The sequence below is a fragment of the Carassius gibelio genome, chromosome A1, assembly GCF_023724105.1.
Source record: "Carassius gibelio isolate Cgi1373 ecotype wild population from Czech Republic chromosome A1, carGib1.2-hapl.c, whole genome shotgun sequence".
NCBI lineage: Eukaryota > Metazoa > Chordata > Actinopteri > Cypriniformes > Cyprinidae > Carassius > Carassius gibelio.
In genome coordinates, this window is record NC_068371.1 from 34422374 (window position 1) to 34439553 (window position 17180).

A 17180-nucleotide genomic window follows, 5' to 3' on the forward strand; every position below is an offset into this window, starting at 1 on the left:
CACACACACGGAGCTGCGCCATCAGGCGTCTCTGTGGAAACAAACAACTCATTATGCATCTGAGTGCAGATTGATGGAGAAGCTCAGCAGACTGATGCGTATCACACACGCACACACACACACACTTGCGCGTGCTCAGGTGAGGGAATTGCGCTGAGATCCGCCTGCAGGGAGACACACATGGTTAATGTAATCCATCAGTCTGATCTCTCTGTCTGTTTACTCTCTCCATCACAGACGCACCGCATCACTCTCACTCCTGTGTGTCTGTGGCCCACGGGAACACACACACACACACACACTTCAGCACCAACCAGTTCAGAGTGCTCTCTCTCTCTCTCACACACACACACACACACACACACACTTCAGCACCAACCAGTTCAGAGTGCTCTCTCTCTCTCTCTCTCTCTCTCTCTCTCTCTCACACACACACACACACACACACATGCTTCAGCACCAACCAGTTCAGAGTGCTCTCTCTCTCTCTCACACACACACACACACACACACACACACACTTCAGCACCAACCAGTTCAGAGTGCTCTCTCTCTCTCTCACACACACACACACACACACACACACACACTTCAGCACCAACCAGTTCAGAGTGCTCTCTCTCTCTCTCTCTCTCTCTCTCTCTCTCACACACACACACACACACACACATGCTTCAGCACCAACCAGTTCAGAGTGCTCTCTCTCTCTCTCTCTCTCTCTCTCTCTCTCTCTCACACACACACACACACACACACATGCTTCAGCACCAACCAGTTCAGAGTGCTCTCTCTCTCTGTCTCTCTCTCTCTCTCTTACACACACACACACACACACACTGGTCAATTGTCTGCTCATGCTGTCTATTCCTTTATTACAGCACAATCGTCCTGTAGTGGAAATAGTGTGGTGCTGTTGTGATCTGATTTAGTGCTGGATTTGCTGCTGCAGGCTTACGTGTGTGTGTGTGTGTGTTTAAGAACTGTCGGCTAATAATAAAGGGTTTTTTCCTCTCTGCAGAAAGGCTATTCATCTTGTATGCCCTTGTGAAGGTTTTTCTTGTCAAGGAGAGATGAAGAGAGAGAGACGTGCTGGAGCTGCTGGATGAGAGAAACAGGATCTGCTGATGTGGACGAGAGATATGGAGAAGAGCTGGAGTTATCAGGAGCTCTCCAGTTAACAAAAGCCTCTTTAATAAAACACTGCTGCCAAAAGCACAGAGACGCTAGATCTGTATCACACACACTCGGCCGGCCGTGAGAGGTTCCAGCTTCCGTCTGCTCATTTAAGACCATTGCACTAATGAAGACGCTGACAGATCTGAATCAGGTCAAACATGCATCCCACGATACGACAGTCGAGAGCATCATGTGTGATTCATCATTCAGAACATGTCTCACATCATGCCTGGATTTTCTCTGATTCACCGAGTTAGTGCAGTCTAGCCTCAGCTATGTGTTGTTTGACTCGATAAGGCTCTCGTCTCGGTGAAATCTGTTTTTACACTCAGAAATCAGACGTGATAACACAGGTCTTATATTTTGCTCTTCTGCTGTGATAAAAGGATAAAAATCCTCTGAATGAATATGATGGGCTTATTGCTTCAGTTATAAACTCAATTGTATACTCATTTCTTCCCGACATGACAAACATTTCTCCAAAGATCAAAGCATAAGCTTATTGAAGGTCACTGGAAAACATCGACTCTTTTCCTTTATTTTCTTTTAATGTCTTTCGATAAAAGTGTCTGTTAGATGAAAGAATGAGTCTGTTTCCTCACAAACACCCTGACTTCGTTTCTCTCCTGTGAAAGCACAGGAACTGAAGGTTTTCGGCTGTAAATGTCAAGAGCAATGATGAATATAAAGCACTGTGATTTTTTGATGGCTTTAGTCCTTCCTCTCTCCTGATCGTACTCGTCTGCTTCTGTTTTAAAATAATTACCTGATACACTCTCATTTTAAACTTAATTGTCTTGTGATTACGGCCGTGTGAGGTGGTGTGTGTGTGTGTGTGTTGGCCTGAGGGTCCAGTATCTCAGCGCTGCTATAATTCAGATTGCTCCTCTGTCTAATTGCTTTCGATCGGTTTGCCCTGCCGTGTCATGTGATATTTTCTTCCCAGTATTTAACAGTGGACGACTTACTGATTAAATGCAAGCAGCGTGAAATCACCAAGACACACACACTCTCTCTCCCTCTCCTTCTCTCTCACACACACACACACACACACACACACACACACACACTCAATTCAATTCAAATAGCTTTATTGACATGCAAAAAATACTATTAAAATAGTATTGCCAAAACATTAAGACAACAAAGAGAATGGTTTAACATCTGAACATTTACACACAGACAGACACACACACACACACACACACACACACACACATATATATATATATATATGTATATATATATATATATATATATATATATATTATAACTAATATTTACAGTTTTTGCCCGTTGCTTGAACACTATAGACCCATGCTTAGACTAAAGTAACACAACTTGAAGCTTTTGTTACCATACCTCAAACACATGTACCCATACCTTAGACAAAAGCGCTGCTTTGCACTCTAGTTGCAATTCTGCTACACACTTACTCCTTTATGCAACACACTTGGTCCTGCATACTACACTCTATTTCATACATAAGACACTTCGTTCAAAAATGAAATCTCAGAGTGCCATTTGGAAAACACATGTATCCAAAATAAAAAACACATCAGGTAATTGCTACCACTCAAATACACAACTGAAGACACTTACTTGCAAAACTGAACACCAATCAGCCAGCTACAAAAAGCCCTCAGTTTAGCCATTTCAAGAACTTTGCATGCATGGATGGAGGGAGAGGAAGAGGAAGAGGAGGAGCAAGAGGAAGAGCAGGAAGTGGAAGAGGAGGAGGAGGAGGAAGAGGAGGAGGAGGAGGTTGAAGAGGAAGAGGATGAGGATGATGATGATGAGGAAGAGCAGGAAGAGGAAGAGGAGGAGGAAGAGGAGGAGGAAGAGGAAGAGGAGGAAAAGGAGGAAGAGGAAGATGAGGAGGAAGAGGAGGAGGAGGAGGAAGAGGAGGAGGTCGAAGAGGCCATGCACGGACCCCTATTTCTGATGATATAAGAGCAGCTTTGGTGGAGCATGTGATCAACCATGGCCTGACTGAGGGAAGCTGGGCAGAGAGTCCACACACACGCCGCACGTCTCTTCTGCAGGTGATGGACCTGTGACGACATTCAGGTGACAGCAATCCATGGATGGTTTCCACATGCAAGGGGATATTTTCCCTGGTGCCTAGGGGGAGAAGACATTACTTGAGATGTGGATGAGGCCAACAGACGGCGGGATCCATGAGCCCAGGAATGCACAATTGCCATGATTTTCTGTATTAACAGTATAGTGTTTTTTATATTATATATTTTTTTGCTTTATCTGAGTTCATGTTACTGCATTGTACAGTGCTACAATGTACAATATTGAGCAGGCATATTTGCTTTTTTGGTTGTTTGAAAATGTGCCTCCTGAAAATATGCCTTCTGAATAAAGAGTGAAAATCAAAGACTGCAGTGTTTTATATAAAGTAGACTAGTGTGTTCTACTTCTTCTTCTACAATTCTTCAATTTGACACAGATGTGAATGGTATATTTCCCAGTGTTGTGTCATGTTTACTTGTGTGTAGAGTTTTGGCACAATGAGCGAAGTTTTGCGAAATGTGTTCAAGCAACAGGCAAAAACTGTAATATATAACTAATATGGAAATGTCATATATGCCCATAGATACATATAGCGGAATAAATAAATGAATCAAAACCCAAAATAATAAAAACCCTTTTCCTGCAGCGACTGCGTGACTGAGAGTGTAACGTGTAGAGTGTGTCTTGGTCTGTGAGTGTGAGTGTGTGTCCATCCATGCTGTGTTTCTGGGTTGGGTTTGTCCCTCAGGTCAGGAACGATGCTATGAATTTTGCAGTGATTTCACCAAGAATATAAGAAATTGGAAGAAATATATTTCACTGGGAAATATTTAGTTTATTTTGTGAAAGTAGTGGTTTCTGATGGTTTGGTATTTGGGGCATTGTGTGAGGAAGTGCAGCTCTGTTTCAATCTCTCCCAGAATGCAGTGGGAGCAGAGTCTCTCGTCACGGGAGAGCAAGGTTTGTCTGCCCCAGCCAGTCTCTACAACCAGACTGTGTGTATGTGTGTGTGTTAGTGAGAGAGTGTGTGTGTGTTAGTGTGGGCATGTTTTTGTATCATATCAGGACACAACTCTGTATAATGACATGGGTATGACACAGGTATTACAAGGAGAGGGTGACTTATGAGGACATAACCCATGTCCCCATTTTTCAAAACACTTATAAATCATACAGAATGAGTTTTTTTGAGAAAGTAAAAATGCACAAAGTTTCCTGTGAGGGTTAGGGTTAGGTGTAGGGTTGGTGAAGGGACATAGAATATACAGTTTCTACAGAATAAAAACCATTACACCTATGGGATGAACACACTTTACACAAAAACAAACATGTGTGTGTGTGTGTGTGTGTGTGTGTGCAGGCAGCAGGTTTCTGGTGTCACAGACCAGTGCTTCCACACTAATGTGAAATTCTAGCAATTCTACACAAGATTCTCTTCCACTCTTCTTTTGCTCTTCTTTTGAACTTTCCACCTGATTCTGGTGGCCAGAGAATCAGCTCACATTAGGCTGAACTCCTGCTTCTGTCAGTCCACGCACAAGAACATGATCGATCACAGTAGCTCTGGTTTCATCTGAAATAACTGTTCTTGGTCTTGGTCTTGGTCTTCTTCGTCCTCCTCTTCCTCAGGGGGTTAGGAAGATGCACCCATGCCATCTATTTTGCAATCTACATATGCCATCTATATATTTTGTACATTCACATAATTATAAACAAGTGTGAACAGTTTTGAATTATTGTGTGTAAATGATGACAGCCGTGTTGCAGTTGAGCTTAACTTTTTAACTGTTTATCACAGTTTAGATAGAAATAATATTTTGCCAATTCCGTCTTATTGCTGTTCTTTTATCCACACACGCACACACACACACACACACACACACACACACACACACACACACACACACACACACACAAGCACACACACACACACACACACACACACAAGCACACACACACGCACACACACACACAAGCACACGCACACACACACACACACACACACACACAAGCACACGCACACACACACACACACACACACACACACAAGCACACGCACACACACACACACACACACACACACACAAGCACACACACACACACACACACACAAGCACACACACACACACACACACACACACAAGCACACGCACACACACACACACACACACACAAGCACACGCACACACACTGTAAAAAAAAAAAAAGGTTGCGTCAACTTTAAAAAATAAGGCAACTTATTGCAAGCGCTTTTTTGAGTAAACTTAAGAAACGGGACTAAAGTCCACCCAACTTAATATAATAACTTAATATCACAAGTTGTCTCAACAGAAATAGTCATGTTTACCTAATGAATAACAGATCAAAATATTTTTGTTTACTGAACACAAATAGGCCTATTATCTATAAGCATACACAATTTTTTATATTATTCAAGTCGTCCAAATAAATAAAAGACCATAACACGGGTCAAATAACTATTTCTATTATTGAAAGTTTGTGTCCAAAGCACAAGGACATACCAAGTCTTGTATATTACCTTCTTTACTCAATGCATTTTACACTGAACTCAACACATGGTACATAATGCATGTTAAATAAATACAGTGTTAATTATACCTTCATACGTTAGCAGTCTTGTGGCATGAAGTCACATGTATTTAACATTTTTGTTTGTTTTTAAAGGAACTATTACGTGAAAATTGCTATATTGCGTATTTTAACATCAACCTAAGAATTCCTCAAATCTAAGTTACAATTTTGTCCAAGAACCCAAAACAAGTGCAAGCATCAGAGTAAACCACAAATATTACTCAGTTATTGTAAATGCAATGTACATTTTTGTCAGAACATCGACATTGAAACTACAATTACAATGATATGCCTCTGATCCACTCTTGCCCTTGGACGTACTAGTGTCTACATAGAATCAAATATTAATATATCAGCCTGAAGAAAAGAAAAAAAAAGATTACAATTTAAAAAAAATTAAACTAAAAGCAATTGAAAAATCGCAATGTGTTGTTAATGTTAAGTACTCACTTTTTAACAAACCTTTGCCTTGTTCACACAAAAATGAAAGTTCTTTCATCATTTACTCGTCTATGTTGTTCTAAACCTGTGAGAACTTGGACAAACTTGGCTCACTGTGTTCAAAAGTACCCACTGAGTAAAATTAGGTGTTGGACCTGTTTTTATGTCTTTGGAGACATTGAAAAGACGTCAACTGAGGAGACAGAAAGTTTTTATGGCGTAGTTTTTAATGTTTTCTGTACATCCGATTTAAACGTTCAGAGAACCTCCTTACAAGGTTAAAAACTAGTTCAAAAGTGGTCAGTGGACATATTTTCAACATCATTTAAGGTTCATTTAGGCATAATTTATACTGTTTCTGGACCAAATCAACACTCTCAGGATTTAGACTTGTGTTATTTCAATGTAATTTCTAGACACTGTGTTTGTCCTAAAATCAATAAAATAAAATAATCTTTATGAAATAATAAAATAAATGACGATTGAGCATGTGGTAAAATCAACTTCAAATCAAAGACATTAAATCTCTGAAGATCTCAGCAGAGGAGGATCAAACATCTCCACAAACAGCTTCATCAGCTTCACTCATTAGATTGACTTTATTCTGTCGGACATATAGATAAGCTCTTATTGAGAATTAACAGAGGTTTAAATGTTGATATTTGATAAATTTGAAGTCACCATTGTGGTGATCAGTGTTTGGTTTAGTTGGGATCTTGGTCCAGTTACTTCCTGTGCTAGCTTATCTCTGGCCATTGAAACTGTGTGTAATAAAACACTCTCATTGTGGCAGAGAGCGTTGAGATCAAGCGTACACATCTTGATTTTAATGGAGATGAGTTATAGCAAAATAAGATGTTAATGTATTGTTGCAACTATGGATTTATTTTCATGGATAGAAGCTTGTGGGAAAAAATAATGTACCAATTTTTAGAAAACTGGTGACAATCAAAACAAAAAAGGCTGGAAAAATAAGGATAAGTTTGTGCCATGAAGCTGATTTGTTTGTTTTGATTGTCACATTTGTTGTGATGCATATGCTAAATATAGATACCTGTGTGCCAGTACATCATGCTTCTACTCAAAATATTTCAAACGCATGCATTTTGTCCATCATCAAAATAAACAAGTATTTTGCCCTTGATGCCTGTACTATAGAGTAAAAAGGTTTGGTGTCTATAAAAAAAAAAAAAAAACTAATTTTATGACCTCAGATACTTATTATGGGAAGACCTGAGCTCTCTTAATTTTGTCGTCCTTTGCCACAAAAACAAAAAAATAAAATAAAATAAAATAGAATATGGTACTACACTCCCTCCCTCCCTCCCTCCCTCCCTCTCTCTCTCTCTCTCTCTCTCTCTCTCCCTCTCCCCAGACGCGAGTCACGCCCGCTGAAGTCGGGCAGCAGGAGTCAGAGTCGCGCGCGCGGTGAGTCGTCGGTCGCGGGGATGGAAGCGGCGGATAAGCGGTGAGCGGCAGCGGCTCCGTGATGCGGCGGTGTGTGACTTTACTGCTGATCGCACTGACGGCGGGTGAGTGGATATTAAATGACTGATTCATGCTGAAAAACAGCAGCAGCGACTTTACTGAAGATCATTTAAATGACTAAATTATAATGAGCGGCCTGTGATTTTAATGAGCTTTAATCTTATGGCAAATTACACGCTGAAATAACAATAAAATAAAAAAAAAATCCCAATTTTAATTAGGACAGTTAAATGACTGAGTTTTTTTGTATTCATTGGTTGAAAAGAAGAAAATATTGAGACTAAGAGATTAATTGTGCCTTCATTTGATAAAATAACGTCTTATCTAATATTTTAACGTCTAATTTTAATATTTTAAAGGAAATTAATAAATCTAAATGAATAGATTTATCGATGATGATTGAAACAGTGAAATATTAATTTAGTTATTGTGCGATTCACTTGTAAATTGGAAAGACGTTAATGATTTTTGTTTTTAAAGCAACTGTTCATGTGGAATGTTCAGTATTCAAAGCTAATTCAAATTACACGATAAAACACTCGACAGTATGGCTCATATTTCACCTTTTAAATAATGAAATATATTAATATATAAATATATTTTACTTACAATTAAACAAATTTCTCAGTTTACTTTGGAGTTTGATAGATTAGATTAAAACTACTCTTATGCTTTAAATCATCTTGTCCAAACTTAAATAAATAAACAAGCAAACAAAATAATAAAAATATTGATACTAATAAATAAAATGTTTTTATTACTCAAATCAGTATAAATTAAGGCAGTAAACAAATTCTACAATGATTTCCTGTTAAAGTAGGTTTTGATTCTGTTCTTCATGCAGAATTGTGGGAAATTATTTTAAATTATGCTCATTGAGTGGAGAAAGCCAAAATCATGAGTTTAGAACAATTTGACCATCTATTTTGTTTAAAGTCTCTAGGAGAACTACATCCGATTTCAGAGCAGCTGCAATATGAGTTATTCAGCTTATCATACTTTTTTTTTTATGAAGGAATGCAATGAATTCTAGAGATTACAAATAAACAACAAATTAATGAAATATATGTGTAATTTCTATTCATCAATTAAACAGTAAACAAATACAGTTCTCCTACACGGTCTGCCCGCGTCATTAAACAGAATTCACTGGATCAAATGAAATAAAAATCACTGTGTAAAAGTTAGGTGTGTGTATGTTTGTGTGTATCTCTGTGTGGGTGTGTGTGTGTGTGTGAGGGAGAGAGAGGGAGAGAGAGTGAGAGAGAGAGAGAGAGAGAGAAAGAGAGATGTATGTGTGTGTGTGTGTCTGTGTCTATTTGTGTCTGTCTGTGTCTGTGTGTGTGTATGTTTGTGTGTATCTCTGTGTGTGTGTGTGTGTGTGTGTGTGTGTAAGGGAGAGAGTGTGAGAGAGAGAGAGAGAGAGAGAGAGAGTGTGTATGTGTGTGTGTGAAGGTGTGTGTGTGTGTGTGTGTGTGTATCTGTGTCTGTTTGTATATATCTGTGTCTGTTTGTGTGTATCTGTGTGTGTCTGTGTGAGTGTGTGTATCTGTATCTGTTTGTGTGTATCTGTGTGTGTGTGTTTGTGTATCTGTGTCTGTGTTTATCTGTTTGTGTGTGTGTGTGTGTGTGTGTGAGAGAGAGAGAGAGAGTGCAGAAATCACAGCTGATGATGATGATGATGATGTGTGTGTGTGTGTGTTTGTGCAGGCATGAGCGTGGCACTACAGATCCAGTGCTATCAGTGTGAAGACGTTAGGCAGGATGACTGCACCTCGCCAGAGTTCATTGTCAACTGCACAGTCAACGTGCAGGACATGTGTCAGAAGGAAGTGCTGGTCATGGAGGATGGTAAGGATGCCGCATCACTTCCTGTGCTGCCTGTTGCTATGGTGGACTGCTAGTCTCATTAGCTGACTGATGATGATGATCATGGTGATGATGATCGTATGTGCAATGAAGACTGCTGTTCACGTAAAAAATCACTTTTATATTAATAAAATAATGAATCACTAAAAGAAAAGAATGCAATAAATGAGAGTGAGACAAATGACAGGCTGACATAGGCTGCCTTCATCTGCCCCCCGCCGCTCCTTCATCTGCTCCTTGCCACTCCTTCATCTGCTCCTCGCTGCTCCTTCATCTACTCTCAACACTCCTTCATCTGCTCCTCGCTGCTCCTTCATTTGCTCTCACCACTCCTTCATCTACTCCTCACCACTCCTTCATCTGCTCCTTCATCTACTCCTCAACACTCCTTCATCTGCTCCTCGCTGCTCCTTCATCTACTCTCACCAATCCTTCATCTACTCTCAACACTCCTTCATCTGCCCCCCGCCGCTCCTTCATCTGCTTTCACCACTCCTTCATCTACTCCTCACCACTTCTTCGTCTGCTCCTTGCTGCCCCTTCTCACCATTCCCTTATCTGCTCCTCACCACTTCTTCATCTGCTCTCACCAATCCTTCATCTATTCCTCACCACTCCTTCATCTGCTCCTTTATCTACTCCTCAACACTCCTTCATCTGCTCCTCGCTGCTCCTTCATCTGCTCCTCGCTGCTCCTTCATCTGCTCCTCACCACTCCTTCATCTGCTCCTCGCTGCTCCTTCATCTGCTCCTCACCACTCCTTCATCTGCTCCTCACCGCTCCTTCATCTGCTCCTCGCTGCTACTTCATTTGCTCTCACCACTCCTTCATCCACTCCTCACCACTCCTTCATCTGCTCCTTCATCTACTCCTCACCACTCCTTCATCTGCTCCTTCATCTACTCTCACCACTCCTTCATCTGTTCCTTGCCGCTCCTTCATCTACTCTCACCACTCCTTCATCTGTTCCTCACCACTCCTTCATCTGCTCCTCACCGCTCCTTCATCTGCTCCTCGCCACTCCTTCATCTGCTCCTTGCTGCTCCTTCTCGCCGTTCCCTTATCTGCTCCTCACCACTTCTTCATCTGCTCCTCATCTGCACTTCTGCATCTGCTCCTCGCTGCTCCTTCTCGCTACTCCTTCATCTGCTCCTCACCACTCCTTCATCTGCTCCTCACCACTCCTTCATCTGCTCCTTGCTGCTCCTTCTCGCCGTTCCCTTATCTGCTCCTCACCACTTCTTCATCTGCTCCTCATCTGTACTTCTTCATCTGCTCCTTGCCACTCCTTCTCACCACTTCTCTTCATCTGCTCCTCGCCACTCCTTCATCTACTCATCACCACTCCTTCATCCGCTCCTTCATCTGCTCCTCACCAGTCCTTCATCTGCTCCTCGCCACTCACTGCTGCTTTAACTGCTCTCACCGCTCCTTCATCTGCTCCTCGACACTCCTTCATCTGCTCCTTGCCACTCCTTCATCTACTCCTCACCGCTCCTTCATCTGCTCCTTGCTGCTCCTTCTTGCCGTTCCTTCATCTGCTCCTCGCCACTCCTTCATCTGCACCTCATCCGCTCCTTCATCTGCTCATCAAATCTTCTTCATCTGCTCCTCGCCACTACTTAATCTGCTCCTCACCACTCCCTCATCTGCTCCTCAACATTCCTTCATCTGCTCCTTGCCACTCCTTCATCTGCTCCTTACCACTTCTTCATCTGCTCCTCGCTGCTCCTTCTTGCCGCTCCTTCATCTTCTCCTTACCACTCCTTCATCTGCTCCTTACCACTTCTTCATCTGCTCCTTCTCGCCGCTCCTTCATCTTCTCCTTACCACTCCTTCATCTGCTCCTTACCACTTCTTCATCTGCTCCTCACCACTCCTTCATCTGCTCATCACCACTCCTTCATCTGCTCCTCGCCTCTCCTTCATCTTCTCTCGCAGCTCCTTCATCTGCTCCTCGCCACTCCTTCATCTGCTCCTCACAACACCTTCATCCGCTCTCACAGCGCCTTCATCTGGTCCTCACCGCTCCTTCATCTGCTCCTCGCCGCTCCTTCATCTGCTCCTCGCCACTCCTTCATCTGCTCCTTGCCACTCCTTCATCTGCTCCTCGCCACTCCTTCATCTGCTCCTTGCCACTCCTTCATCTGCTCCTCGCCACTCCTTCATCTGCTCCTTGCCACTCCTTCATCTGCTCCTCGCCACTCCTTCATCTGCTCCTTGCCACTCCTTCACCTGCTCCTCGCCACTCCTTCATCTGCTCCTCGCCACTCCTTCATCTGCTCCTTGCCACTCCTTCATCTGCTCCTCGCTGCTCCTTCATCTGCTCCTCAACACTCCTTCATCTGCTCCTTGACACTCCTTCATCTGCTTCTCGCCACTCCTTCATCTGCTCCTTGCCACTCCTTCATCTGCTCCTCGCCGCTCCTTCATCTTCTCTCGCAGCTCCTTCATCTGCTCCTTACCACTCCTTCATCTGCTCCTCGCCACTCCTTCATCTGCTCCTCGCTGCTCCTTCGTCTTCTCTCGCAGCTCCTTCATCTGCTCCTCGCCACTCCTTCATCTGCTCCTTGCCACTCCTTCATTTGCTCTCACCGCTCCTTCATCTGCTCCTCATCCCTCCTTCATCTGCTTCTCGCCAGTCCTCCATCTGCTCCTCGCCGCTCCTCTCTGCTCCTTCATCTGCTCTCACCACTCCTTCATCTGGTCCTCGCTGCTCTTCTATCCTCTTCTTTATCTGCTCCTCACTCAAAAACATCAGAATTAATGAGTCCTGGTGGACTTTGACTGCAGTGCGTGCTGAAAACTGATGAAAGCTTGTGTTCATTTCAGTGAGCTTTACGCTGGAGTTATGCTACTGCTCACGCAACGCTTCTTCAGATGCTGATCTGAGTTCAGCTCATGTGAGTTCCATTCCCTGTAAGAAAGCAGTCCAGACTACTGATGATGTACAGTCTACCTGTTACAGTAAAAAAAAAATAGCTGGACATGAGTGCTTGTGTCATACTGCCATCAAATAATCCATCAGTACGAACTACATTCACCTTCAAATTTTACCAAAATTATAATAATATATCAGAGAGGCAAAAAGATAAACACAAGTTTTTTTTTCTCAAATCAATCAATAAGTCTAAGGCAAACAACAGCCTGTCTTTTTTATTTGATTAAATTTTATTTGTATTTGGTAGTTCTGTTTGTTGTTTCCGGGTTGGGATCATCTCTTCTCAGGTGTACTGGATCCAGACTGAAGTTTGTGTAATTTCTAGTTAACATGAGATTTCAATCCCAGCAGAAACAGAAAAAAACAAATAGAGAAACAAGTTACTCAGTTTTTGTCTTTTGATAAAAATATTCTCAATATTTCATTAGATTCTGTTCATTAATATTATTCCATTTTACTCTTACTAAAATGCCATGGTAATTTCATTAATGTTTAAATTAATATGCTTGAATATTTGATTTATTTCTGAATTCCCTTGTCAACCAAAATATAATTGTTTCAGCTGAAGTAAGTGCAGTGCCTTTTGTTTATGTGATTTGCCCTCTAGTGGACTGTCGATGTTAAACAGCAGCTGTGGATCTTTTTAGATTTAATATTTAGAATTGAAATTTAATTCAAATTTTAATTAATTAATTAATTAATAATAAATACATAATAAATTGGTCACAAATTTAGGCTCTATTGATGGATCTAATTCAAACACTGTGTACGTCAAGCACTATTTAATCTCTATATTTCTGGAAACATTCAGGACAGATGTGAGCTGTATTCGTGTTATTTCTGAGATTCACATTATCGTGAGAGTATGCGTGAGCATACCAGCACACCTCCTGTCTGTAGGGTCACTATTGTGAATGTGTGTTTGTGCAGGGATTCACTACAGGAAGTCATGTGCGTCTTCAGGGGCATGTCTGATCGCATCGTCAGGCTACCAGCAGTTCTGCACGGGGAAGCTGAACTCCGTCTGCATCACCTGCTGCAACACGGCGCTCTGCAATGGCCCACGGCACAAGCGGAGAGCCGCATCCCATGCCGGCGCCACAGCCTCCATCAGCCACTACATCGCCCCTCTGCTCGGCCTTTTCCAGCTCTACCTCTGCTCGCACTGACCAGCACACGTCTGATGTGTGTCTGTGTATGTGAAAGAGAGACTCACGGGACGGAGCGGAGTGACAGAGACATCTGCTGGCAGGAGCAGCTCTCACAAATTACAGATCCTGTCTTCGTGCTTTCCTTCATTCTCATTATTAATGGACATTTGGGCGGGCATTCCTCATTTAATCCCACCAATCACAGCACATACACAGAGAAAAACACCCGTGCTTAACTGAGAGCAGGACAATCCTCATCATCAAACATCATCAGCTAGAATTATCTCTAGACATTACTCAACTATAATTTATATCATTATAGTTCTCAATTACATTATAAATTCTACATTTAATTCTATATTTATATTGTAACAGAGCCATGTATAACAATATATATATATATAGAATTCAATGTATCATTTATCATAGCCATGTATAGGCACCTTTAAAATCCAAGGACAAAAGATGCAGTTCACTGAACACACATGGGCATATGGGGCATGTTGTCACACTATTGGGTAAATTGAGTCACAATGAGGACACGTGATGATCTGGCCCACATGCAGCGTGGAATCATGGCACTTGGGCAGACCGCTCCTGTTTGCCAGATTTGAGCCACAAGCAGGCCATAGCAATGCCACATGTCAGCCAAGAGTAAAGAAATTAACCAGAAATGGACCTTATCTGAGCCAAAAAGGCAAACACACCGTCAGAGTAGCTAAAAAAATACAAAAGATAGTATAAGAGTTAAGAGCCCAACTAATTTAAACACTAATCACTGTTATGGTGAAACACAGTGGAGTTAAACCTCTGTTAATTCTCAATAAAAACTTTTGTAGATGTCTAACAGAAATAAAGTCAGTCTGGTTAGTAAAAAGTGAAGCTGGTAAAGGTGTTTGTGGAGTTGTTTAATCCTCCTCTGGTGAGATCTCCAGAGATTTAATGTCTTCTTTTATCTACAGTTGATTTCATCTAAGGTTGTGGCTGAAGTCAGTTGTACTTCTTGTGTTTCTGCTCATCTCTTTTTCTGTTCTCTTCTTTCCTTCAGTGATTCTGCTTGTTAACAGGCTTATTAAGGCTGATATTACTTCATATTTATTATATACACATATTTTGTGGCTCAGATAAGGTCCAGTTCTGGTTAATTTCTTTACTCCTGGCTGACATGTGGCATTGCTATGGCCTGCTTGTGGCTCAAATCTGGCAAACAGAAGTGGTCCGCCCAAGTCCCATGATTCCACGCTGCACGTGGGCCAGATCATCTTTCCACGGGTGCCAGATGTGGGCCGGATCTGGGCCGACACAATGTTGCTACGTGGGGAACCAGTCATAGTTTTGGAGATTATATATATTTAATCAAATGTGTTTGATTACATGTGTGTGAGGGATAATATACAGTCATTGTCTCTAAATATTGGCTTCTCAAATAAAATCATGGACAGCATTTGATTTGAGTTTAAATTATTTTCTGACTTCACACATATAAAGTTATGCTCTTCCTCAATATTTTGTCCTTATTTCCATCACAATGTCTAAAGATCATATACTGTATTGCAGAATAACTTAGGAATTGTTAACCTTATTTAGATTTTAATTTAAGTTGATTTTATCCCCTCATTTTAAGCATTAGGTCGATCAATTTTTTTACTTTAAATTTTCCAGAAATTAAAATTGAACATATCATTATACTTCTCCAAACACATGCACATGCACTAAAGCAATAATGTTGTCAGCATTACTTTATTAATCTTAAATACAAGCTTTATAGCTTTAGGGAGTGTGTATGTGTTTGTCAGTGAATGAGTGACTTTGTGTGTGTGTGTGTGTGTGTGTGTGTGTGTGTGTGTGTGTTTCTCGGACTGCAGCTCTACTGCTGGAAACCCAGAGGGCTTCATTAAAGCAAACTCTACAGGAAATGTGAGAGAAACCGTCATATAAATGCAGGGACACTGGTCTATTTTTATCTCAGTATTTTATAACTGGATCTGAATGGAGCCGCAGCTGTAAGATCTAAAGCTGCTGTTAATCACAAGTGGCTTCTCATCACGTGTAAGTGCTCTGATCTTATGAGTGTGTGTCAGTCGCTGTGTTCGAAACTGCATACTTCCCTTCTATATGGTAGGCAAAAAGCAATAGGTGAATCAATAATTATGACACTTTTCAATCCCGGGAGGCCATGTGAGAGGATGCGTCATCATCGAATATGAAAGAGAACAGTGATGAGGGGGTTTACACATGTGAGTATTAGAAACCAAAAACACGGTTTCTTGTGTTAAAATAACATTTCTTGAGTGACTGTAGAGTGAACTGTTGAATTGCTGAAGGTGTAGAGATGCTAAAGTGTCTAGTATATCCATGATTGTGCTGTAAAAACACATTTTATTGTGCATAGCTTACTGAGCTCCAGTAAGCACATGTACATCTCCAAAGTGGATTTACACAAAAGCATATACAGTACATCTTAAAGACACTTACTTAATGTCTATTTAACATCTGACAGGAAAACATTCGATAAGAATTGCAGATAAGCTCATCCCAACACGAGTCAGGCATCAGAGTGAGAGATGTATGTGTGTGTGTGATGAGCAGGCCGGTGGAGTAAATGATAACAAGTAAGTAAAAGAAAGAATCTGAATGTAAGTAATGTAAAAAAACAAAACAAATCTACATAAAGTAACTAAACACAAGTTGTCGATTTTATCTGTCCATTAGTACTTTTGATAAATTGAGGAGCATTTGTGTTGGACAAAAGCCAGTAAACACAACATATTGTTAAATTTTCACACAAGGGACATGTTTTAACCGCTCTATTTATTACAGTGATTTAATGAATTATAGAGTTTTAATTGGTTTTCATGTTTCTTATGTGCATTTTATGCCTCTTAACCATTTTAGTGTGTGTATGTCTTTTAGAAATGTATGGTGGCCTGTCAGATGATCAGTCATATAAATCAGGCCCATGCCCAGGCCATTCACAGCTTCCAATCACACTCGGACTGTGGAGTTTCGTTTTCATTGGACTTACCTTTCTGGATCACTTACAGCAACTTGGACACTGCTGGACACTCAGGACTCAATGACATACTGGGATTCTTGGACTGTTTTTAAGGTATGGACAAAAAACCTGTATTCTTTTAACAGACTGAGTTTACTTGGTTTAATAGTGTTGTTTTTACGTCTTTTTATTTGAACCTGTAAATACACCATTCTTATTAATAGGGCTATATGATTAATCACATGCAGTTGTCATGATGTCGTGATCAGTACTTAGGCAGTATGAGTCTTTTCAGTGTTACTGTTCATTTAACTGATGTAACTTATTTTGTTACAGCAAAAACTGAGAAAAATGTCATCAGTTGATGTACATCAGGTTGACGTACTCTCTCTCTCAGCCGTGTGTCTTAATTTGATTAATAAAAAATCTATTTCAAGGGCTGCAAGATTAATTGCATGCGATTGTCATGCGTGTCTCGTCAGTAAAGATGGTTTTGTGATT

General features: G+C 41.1%; 1 protein-coding gene across 2 annotated transcripts; it reads left to right on the forward strand.

The window, feature by feature from the left end:
- Window positions 1-7620: 7620 nt before the first annotated feature.
- LOC127946300 (ly6/PLAUR domain-containing protein 1-like) lies at window positions 7621-14227 on the forward strand. 2 transcript variants are annotated; one of them, XM_052542903.1, is made up of 4 exons: window positions 7621-7766; window positions 9433-9573; window positions 12425-12495; window positions 13464-13596. In XM_052542903.1, exons 1-4 carry the CDS (start codon window positions 7724-7726, stop codon window positions 13506-13508), a joined length of 300 nt encoding a protein of 99 aa, XP_052398863.1. In that variant the 5' UTR covers window positions 7621-7723; the 3' UTR covers window positions 13509-13596. The 2 variants fall into 2 exon arrangements, with proteins under 2 accessions (XP_052398863.1, XP_052398780.1); XM_052542820.1 differs by lacking the exon at window positions 12425-12495 and having other exon boundaries at window positions 13464-14227.
- The last annotated feature ends 2953 nt before the right edge of the window (window positions 14228-17180 follow it).

Bases quoted from the DNA above. Each gene is read 5' to 3' on its own strand.
- LOC127946300 (XM_052542820.1), top strand. From the start codon at position 7,724: ATGCGGCGGTGTGTGACTTTACTGCTGATCGCACTGACGGCGG. The intron at 7,767-9,432 runs GTGAGTGGATAT...GTGTTTGTGCAG, and splicing joins GCTGATCGCACTGACGGCGG to GCATGAGCGTGGCACTACAG. The intron at 9,574-13,463 runs GTAAGGATGCCG...GTGTTTGTGCAG, and splicing joins AGTGCTGGTCATGGAGGATG to GGATTCACTACAGGAAGTCA.